The sequence below is a fragment of the Drosophila willistoni genome, unplaced genomic scaffold, assembly GCF_018902025.1.
Source record: "Drosophila willistoni isolate 14030-0811.24 unplaced genomic scaffold, UCI_dwil_1.1 Seg653, whole genome shotgun sequence".
NCBI lineage: Eukaryota > Metazoa > Arthropoda > Insecta > Diptera > Drosophilidae > Drosophila > Drosophila willistoni.
Genome location: NW_025814569.1, coordinates 30142 through 39834, shown reverse-complemented (window position 1 = coordinate 39834; position 9693 = coordinate 30142). Strand labels below are relative to the sequence as shown.

At 47.1% G+C, this 9693-nt stretch overlaps 1 protein-coding gene across 1 annotated transcript; it reads right to left on the bottom strand.

Annotated features, from left to right (window-relative positions):
- Positions 1-8620: 8620 nt before the first annotated feature.
- Positions 8621-9216, bottom strand: LOC124461782 (the record flags this gene model as incomplete). Its single annotated transcript, XM_047013242.1, has 2 exons — positions 8621-8933; positions 9035-9216. Coding segments are annotated over 2 exons (495 nt in total), but the record flags the coding sequence as incomplete, so codon positions are not given.
- Between the last annotated feature and the right edge of the window lie 477 nt (positions 9217-9693).

Here is a 9693-nt window from a genome sequence, read left to right as displayed (position 1 = left end):
GTTGATTGCCGCCATGCAACGTGATGCGGTGGGCGAATTCGACAAGCAGGCGAGTGAAATGAGTACTATAGGGGAGGAGAATAGGGTGACGTTCATCATATCGGAGGGACTCGGCGCCCGGAGTCGTCCGCAGGCGCGGAGTAACCCATGCTGATCGAGAAATGGATTCAGATTGAGTAGCGTGCTGGATGATGGCAGGGGTCGCCCTTCCCCCAGGGCCCGTATCTCCGCGAGGTATTCCCGACGCTGAGAGGTCCGAATCAAGGCGCGCTCGGCGGAGAGAAGTTCGTCATTGGTGAGGTGAACCGTGGAAGGCGTCGAAATCCTTTTGGTGGCGAAGCGTAGGATGTACGCGATGACTCGTAATGCCCTACCATAATCCGAGAAACGTTCGCTGACGTCCTCGAGTAGGGTGGTCGCGGTGGTGTGGCACTGGACTCGTTGCTCCAGCTGGGTGTCTGGGAGTTCGTTATGGGGAGTTGGCCAATACTCGGGGGCTCGCTGGAGCCAGTCCGGCCCATGCCACCAGAGTCTGCTGGCCGATAACTCGGCCGCGGAGACCCCACGGCTCGCCAGATCAGCGGGGTTGTCCTCGGAGCGCACATGTGACCAGCTTTGGCCACTGGTGCTTTTGGAGATGCTGGATACCCGATTGGCCACGAAGGTGGACCAACTGCACGGGGGTTTATTGAGCCAAGCCAACACGATGGTAGAGTCGGTCCAAAACTGGGAGGTTGCAGGTGGGATTGGGAGTTCAGGAACGATCGACGCCCAGAGATCGGCTAGTAAAACCGCTCCGCACAACTCCAGCCGAGGCAGTGAGACTGTTTTGACTGGAGCTACACGGGTCTTAGCCGTTAATAAATGGACGGCTACTTGATCGCCGCACCGAACCCGCACATATAGGGCTGCTCCATACGCTTTCTGTGACGCGTCACAGAAGCCATGAAGCTCCCACGAGAGCTTATCGCTGGTGTTTAGCCAACGGGGAATGCGGAGTCGACTGAGGCCTGGGTAATCCTGCAGGAATTCGTGCCATTGCTGCAGCAGGAGAGGCGGCAGAACATCGTCCCAGCCCAGTTCGGTAAGCCAGATTTGTTGCATGAATATCTTCGCTCGGATGACAAATGGGGCTAGCCAACCAGCGGGGTCAAAGAGTTTAGCGATATGGGACAGAACCTGCCTCTTGGTGATCGACTCCTTCAAGGGGGGGTCCGCTACGGTGAAGAAGAAGACGTCTTCGGCAGCTTGCCAGCGGATGCCCAAGGTTTTTGCAGTGCTCGCGTCTTCCAGCTCGAGAAAGTCCTCTCGCAGCAGGTGCTCTCTCGGAATGGCTTGAAGTACTTCCTTCTTATTGGAAGTCCACTTCCGAAGCGGGAAGCCCGCAGATTGGAGGGTCGCTTGAAGCTCTCGTATGGCGAGACGGGCGTCGGCTTCAGTGTGAGCGCCGGCAAGGACATCATCAACATACATGTAGTTCCGAAGGATTTCGCTCGCCTGAGGATACATCGCTTGCACGTCTTGTGCCAGTTGTAAAAGGACTCGGATCGCCAAGAATGGCGCGCAGTTAACCCCAAACGTGACAGTTTGTAACTCGTAATCCTGGATATTGCCGCAGCGGTCTCGGTAGAGGATCCGCTGAAAGGGGGTATGCCTGGGATCGACTCGGATTTGTCGATACATCTGCGTTATGTCGGCATTGAAAACGAATTGAAAGAACCGCCATTTCAGTACCTGAAGCGTGAGGTCGGCCTGAAGAGTAGGACCGGTGTGCAAGACATCGTTGAGGCTGACGCCTTGTGTGGAGGGGCTCGACGCGTTAAATACCACGCGTACCTTAGTGGTGGTGCTATCGGGCTTAAACACCGCATGATGGGGGAGATAGAAGTTTTTCCCATCTTGAGGCGGCGTCACCCGAATCATATGACCCAATTCCTCGTACTCTTGAATAATGGCATCGTACTGCGTTTTTAGAACCGGATCCTTGAGAAGGCGTGCTTCATTCCGCCGGAATTGAGCCAGCGCGATCGGTCTTGAGTGGCCCAAGTCAACGCTATTCGGACCTTTGAACGGTAGGGACACAACATATCGGCCGTCCTTTCCCCTTTGGGTGGTCTCCTGGAAGTTCCGCTCGCAGAATGCGTCATCCTCCTTTTCCGGCTTTGCGGGAAGGTCTTCCACCTCCCAAAACTTGGTGAGGAGTACATCAAGCTTTGCTTCGGGACCAACTCGCGTCTGTGCCGCGAAAACGGATCTAGACACCGGAGGGTCAGGAGTGATAGCCCCACACAGAACCCATCCAAAGATGGTTTCTAGCCCGACAAAATCACCAATATCCTTTTTGATCCGTTCTCCGAGGATGTGGGGAAACAGGTCTACACCGATGATCATGTCAATAGGCGCGGGCTTGTTGTAGTACGGGTCAGCCAGGGGGCGATCGAGGCACTGCGTCGGAACCGTATTAAGGAATGGAGCTGTTGGAATGGCCCCTGACAATTTGGATACGACCAGGGCGGAGACCTCAATCTTGTTCAATCTGTCACACGGGGGAGACAGCATTAGCAGACACACCTTGTCGGCGCAGCCTCCATCACTCTGGCCCATGCCAGTAACCGCGGCGTCTACTGGGTAGAAGGGGGGCTGGACCATGCTGAAGACACGTTCGGAGAGAAAAGTTGAATCGGCTCCCGAGTCGATCAACGCCCGAATATGATGATCCACACCACGATGGTGCAGAGTGACAATCGCAGTGCCTAAAAGGCCTCTGCCTGGGGTAGATGCAAAATAACTTTGAGCATTTGTGAGCTGGTCGCTCGCGGACGGGCGCTCTGTGGCGCTGGATGGTGGGGCTTGCGCAGCGGATGGCGAGGGCACGGACACATCACTAGGATGCAACAGCGTATGATGACGCTCCTTGCAGGTATGGCAATTATGTGCACTGGAGCAGCCCTTCACTTGATGACCGCGGGCAAAACAGTTCAGACAAAGTCCCTGCTGTCTAATGGTTTCCAGCCGCCTCTGAACAGGCATATCAAGGAAACTATGGCAGAGCCGTATTGGGTGATTTTCCCGATGGCACAGCTTGCAAGACGCCGATTTGAGCTGAGCTTTCGCTGGAAACGCTTGGACTTTCATCGTTGCAGAGGATTTGCGGGGACCAATGGGGATGGCTTGGACACTTGGGGCCGACTTATGTTCTTCGGTGGCATCCAGGACACGATACCGATCGGTAAGAAATTGGTTCAAATCGGACCACGTTGAGACGACAGTCTTATTGGGCACTGATTGCTCCCACAGGAGGATTGTGGCCTTCGGCAATTTACTAGTGCAGATGGCGATAAGTAGGACATCCCAATTCTCAGTACTAACACCCGAACGCTCAAGTGCGGTAAGACACCCTTGAAACGCGGTCTGCAGCTCTCGCAAGGATTTGCCCGACTCTTGTGCCACCGCGGGAATCTGAAGGAGTTGTCTGGCTTGAGTCATGACCAGCAGACGGCTGTTTTCGTACCGTGCGGTGAGGTTCTCCCACGCGGCCTGGAAACCCTCATTCGTCAGGGGGACTTAGCCACGATGGTTCTCGCTTCCCCTCGCGTCTTGGTGTTCAGGTGATAGAGCTTCTCCACTTGTGACAAGTACGGGTTGGCGATATAAATGGCGGCGAACAAATCGCGGAATGTGGGCCATGCTAGGCTGTCGCCATCAAATGTCTCCACCTCACACGGAGGAACTCTATGCCCCGCCGGCCTCGACGGAGCGGTGGGCTGACGCATAAGACTCGTCATCTGTGCCGAGAGCTGTTCGATGCGTTCTCCAAACAACGTCCCGCATCGCACATACGCCGCATAGGCGTATTCGTGCTTCGCCTTGATGCGGCTTATGTTTGCCAAGCTTTCCTCGTCGGTTTGGACTGTCAAGGCCTTGTGACAACGGGAGTGTTCCATCTCGACAGTTGACCACAGCGATTTGAGCTGCTCTAAGTGCATTTTAAGGGAAAACAAGGGCACTTCAGAAGTTAGAGCTTCACTCTCCCGAGCTTCGAACAGAGTCAATGCGTCGCACGCCAGAATGAAATCGGAGAGGGACATTCTGGAGTGTTCTCTGCGCTGTTGTGATACGGATCGGGTGACGGAGCGTCAGAACAGTGCGTCACAACAACGTGCGGGATCTGGGTCTGGGTTGAAAGCTTGGAACGACCTTTGTGTTCACTCGAGTCTTTAACCGAGAATCTGCGACCCTGAGGGAGGCTGGACGAAGACGGACGGGATCTTGGGGATTCGCTGCGGCTGCGAACAGACGAGAACTTGCGCGAAATATCCGTACGCTTCACGGTCGCCGGAGTTATCGGAGGTCGAACCTTCTCCGGAGTTGAAGAGGGAGACGAAAGACCGTTAGACTTCGGCGCAGTCTTGGACGGCTCCGTGGACATACTCAGGGGACGACCTTACCGTTGAACACCGAGTTTGTGGGTTTTGAGAAAATGGGGAAAATTTGAGGAAATGAGAAGTGGACTGTATGAGGACGCAAGAGCTTTCTCACTGTGCACCGCAGGATTGCGGGAGAATTATCTCGCGTGCGGCTCGGAAACGGAGCCCTTTGAATGGGGATAGATGCGGAACAATATACGAACGCACGAGTGCGGATCAAAACTTGCACGTAGACAAGCTAAATGATTACAAAACAAGTTTGTATGGATTCGTAAGTAACGCTGGAAGTACGTATAAAACAAAACACGGAGGAAATATATAAATAAAGATGTATAGGATAAAAGAAAATACGTTTTTGTATAGATCTGGATCTGGATATATATATGTGCGCACAATACTGGCCGGAAAAAATTATATATATAATTTATAAATATGGACGGATGTATAAATATGGGCCCGATAGTGCTGGAAAAAATATATATATGTATTTATTTATAAATATGGGCGGATATATATATGAGCGCAAAAGGCTGGCCGGAAGAAGTATATTTATAATTTTTGAATATGAATGGATATATAAATATGGGCCCGATAGTGCTGGAAAAAATATATATGTATTTATTTATAAATATGGGCGGATATATATATGTGCGCAAAATACTGGCCGGAAAAAATATATTTATAATTTTTGAATATGAATGGATATATAAATATGGGCCCGATAGTGCTGGAAAAAATATATATGTATTTATTTATAAATATGGGCGGATATATATATGTGCGCAAAATACTGGCCGGAAAAAATTATATATATATAATTTATGAATATGGACGGATATATAAATGTGGGCACGATAGTGCTGGAAAAATATATATGTATTTAGTTATAAATATGGGCGGATATATAATTAGGCGAAAAAAGGGAATCGGAAATAATGTGATTTGAACTTGGCGCGCTTGAGCCGCCTATCGATATCACGACTCGACTCACGTGTCACCACTACTCCGAAAACAGCTGTCGGCCGCTGTTTATATATTTGGTTTTTGATTTTGTTGTTTACTTATGTTAATAATTTTTTTTGTGGTTGTGCGGAAAAACCAAGAACAAAAGAACGCTTTTACGCACCGCGAGTGTTGTGCGCAAACCAAACAACCGATCAATGCATATGGACAGATGCTTTGATCTATGTATGTACGTACATGCATAAGTACACAGGTGAGTATATAGATGTATGCACACGCGTTGTTCACAACAACAAAAAAAACGTAAGTAATTGTAATTTAATTGGATGTGGAATTGTGTTAAATCAATGCGCGACACCGAAATGTATTATATGTTGTGGATATGTACATATGTATGTGCAATGTATGACGATGTAAGCATATATGTATGTACGTATGTAAGCAAGTGCACCGGTATCCAAAGACGCGCGTGAGGAATTTAATTTCGCACCGAATTCGAACGCGCAAGAAATCGCGATGCATACGTTAAGTGCTATTTAAAAAAAAAGAATATTTTTTTTTTCTGCCTTTTGTGTCGTGGTAAATGTGCGAAGGGATTATATATATATGGATAGGTACATATGCGCGTACATCAACAGGTGACGATGTATGTATGTATGTATGTACGTAGATGCGCGCGTGCGGAAATAAGTTTGGCATTAAAAATAATTATTCCAACACATAAGAAAACGCGGTGAACACTTGATTATTATTCTTCCCTATTTTTTATAACACTTTAATAATTTTTTTTTGTTTTTTAAACTTTTACGCGGATTTGGCAAACAGCTGTGGAAATTACATACATGTACATGTGAATGCATATGAAAAAAAAGAGGTGGATTTGGACAAGTGCGAGGAAAAAAAACATAAATAAAAAATGGATAATCGTGGAATGTAAAACGAGAACGTTGGACAATCACGCTAAGGATTAGGAACTACCATGTAACCTTGGAACAGGTCAGGTATGTACATACATACAATATGTAAAAGTGTGTAGGTCGCTATGGAGAAGCGGGAAAACCTCACACTTTTAGTAGTATGGAAATGAAATGAATAATGAAATTTTGTACTTATCAGGAATTCCGCCGATGCAAGCTGGAGGAGCGGAAGGATATCCGGCTCGAAGGACCAATGTTCGTGGGGGGGCGGAAGGATCCAATGAAATACAAGGAGTTGGCGGGTGCCAATTTCTTCAGTTTGTGGTGAGCGAGTGGTGAATTAAAACGCACGAAAAACTTCGGTTAAATAAACGTAGGTTTTATTATTTATATAATATTCACAGGTAACCCGGCACACACGGAGATGGTTCGGGTTGAAAGTGATTAACAAATCGCAAATTAACAATTAAAGGAGATGAACGGGTGTTCGGGTGAAAATCTCGATTCGGAATAATGGCGATGCCCATTGGAAAAACCCAGTCACCCCTCCTGGTGTGACCGTAGATGCCGAGGATCAAAAAACCCTCCTCACTCTTCACTGCTCTTCGCCGCTCACTGCTGTTCACCCGGTGGCGTGAACAAGCAGAAAAAGAACAAAAAACCATTTGCCTATAAGTGCCATCATATATCTTTTTAAGCTGTCAAATGAATGCCAATAATATCGAAATAAATTGCCCAGCTAAGCTTAAAACAATTAATGGCTCTTACCTTCTCGCCTTAACACTTTGTTAGCATGTGTGTGTCAATCTGTGTCAGTGTGTGTGTGGCATATAGTTGTTAACCGTTGGTTTAGTGTCTTGATAAACAACAAAATAACGGCTCTGCCAACGACAACGACAACGGCAACTGCGACGCATATGCACTGTCGACCGGCCTCTATCAGGAGGTTTCGGTCTTTTGCTCTTGGCCAGGTTGGTTGCAGCCGATGCGCCTCCTCTTAACGTCTTCTTCGGGCTGTTTATTTAAATTCTTAGCTCGGCTACTGTTTCAATTCTGGTGGGGGGATTGGTAGGAAGTGTGAAGCACTCGCATCGTGTCGCATCATCAATGCCGGTGTCTTTTTTTTATTTTTATTTTGTCCAACGTTTCTGTTTCTGTTTGCGTCGTCGCTGCTGCTCCTGCTGCTGCTGTCGTTGCTCTGCTGGCGGGGAATAAAACTCTGCGGAATAAAATTTGGATCCGCGGGAGTCTTTTATTCACAGTTTACGGATTGTCTTCTGACTGACAGATCGAACAAGCCAATCGAGCGCAGTGCCACTCAATCAAGTGAAGCAAATCAAGCCAAAAGCACGCTCAGCTAGTGCAAACATCTAAAAGGATAATATACCACTCGCATCTCTCCGTTGTGTCATTAGTGTTTGAGCAAAAACAAATATCAAAAAAATTACAATCATGTTTAAATTTGTGTCTTTTCGCGCTGATTGCCTCAACGGCGGCAGCTGCCTCCGAGGCAGACAGTCTATTGACGAGTGCCCGCAAAATGGTCAAGGATTACGGCGACCGATGGTGTTGTGCATGAAGGTAAACGCCACCATCTCTCCCTCTCTCTCTCTCTTTCACTCTGTCATTCCTGATGTCACATGATAATATTTGAACAGGAACGTGCTCTGCATTACTTTGATAGGGAAAACGAAGATGTGAGGCTGACAGAGGGCATTGCCTTGGTGAAAACCGATGATATTCCAGAAGAGGTGGAAGCTTGTGAATCTGAGGTCGATTCATTGCTGGTGGAGCATGTTGCTCACTTCTTTGGCACACACACATTGCAATTCAATGTCCCCAACTTTACCACTAAGGCAGCACAGAACAGTCATTTTATCAGCAAACTTCAATAAGCCACAATGCCACAAAACTAATCGATGCAACCTGTAGTCGATGGTGCAATCATATAGAAAGTCTGCTCGATTCAAATCAATTCTTGAACCTAATTCTTTCTAACCTAACCGTAGCACGAATTAATGCCCTTACTCGTTGAATACTAAAGCGCCGCTCTTCTCATATAATTTCTCCTTGTTCATCAAATTTTCCTTTAGTTTTCACATTGTATATTACAGAGCACTACAATGACATTAATACAACAGTTGACTTTATTTAAATTGACATAGCCTTTATGTTAGAAAACGTTTGTATAGGGAAATGGATTGCCCACAAGACGGCCTTTGTTTCCTGAAAACCTCAACCTTTTTAGCTCTTACGATATTGAGACTATTTGTGATTTAAAGCAGAATTAACTATATTTAATTTAGCGCTTACTTAAACCTCTTTTGGCTTCTTCTCTTTGCCCGCCGAATCCTTTGCCGGCTTCCAGACGCTGTAGGCCAAAAAGGACTTTTTATCAAAGTCCCGACCCCAGCCCGAATGGCCGACAGAGGAGACAACAACTTCATGAGAGGATTCCTTGCCTCCGCCGCCGCCACTCAATAGTTTCTTGATGCCAATTATGGATGCCAATACCAGCGCCAATTTAAAGACAATCAAGGCTTTACCGGCCAGCATAGCCAAGGCTCCATAGGCAATTGGCACAAATGTGCCACTGCCCTTTTTATCCTTCTTCTTACGGCCAACTCTACAGAGTTGCTATCCGTGTCGCGTAGATCACGGAATTTAATCTGCAAAAAAATAAGCAAATTTGAATAATCCTTTAACTATAGCTTGATCCGCCATAACTGTAGAGTGTGATCTTGCAGAAAATTGCCAACACGCATCACAATCATGCTATTCAGGACCTGTTCCTTGGCATGTACTCCACGCGGCAGTACAGCCTCAATATCATGTTTACTGATCGATGGCAGCTTGGATCGCTGCTTATTGTCCGGACTGCTGGTAAGAAACTGAACACCCTCACCCAATAAGTGGCCAAGCAGAGCAAACGTGCGTGACCATTAAAGATGAATTTCCTATTCGACATGTAAAAACCAGAGGGCCGGGCTAACTTCGACCGCGTCAAAGTTTGTATACCCTTGCAACATTATTGGTAACTTTTTCCTTACCTATAGCCATCAAAGTGGAAAAACGCTTAAGCTAAAAGGGCTAATGTGTCCGAAAGAACGGCCTACAATCTTAGCATAGGAAATAACGAAGATATTGATCAAAGTCACTGTTTTCCACCGATCGTTCCTATGGGAGCTATATGATATAGTTACCCGATCTTTATCAAATTTGGCACAGTCATTAACAGATATATTAAACTAACAAATGTTTAATTTGAAAGTAATCGCGTCAAAAGTAACGAAGTTATTGGCAAAAGTCACTGTTTTCGAGAGATCGTTCCTATGGGAGCTATATGATATAGTCAACCGATCTTGATCAAATTTGGCATAGTCGTT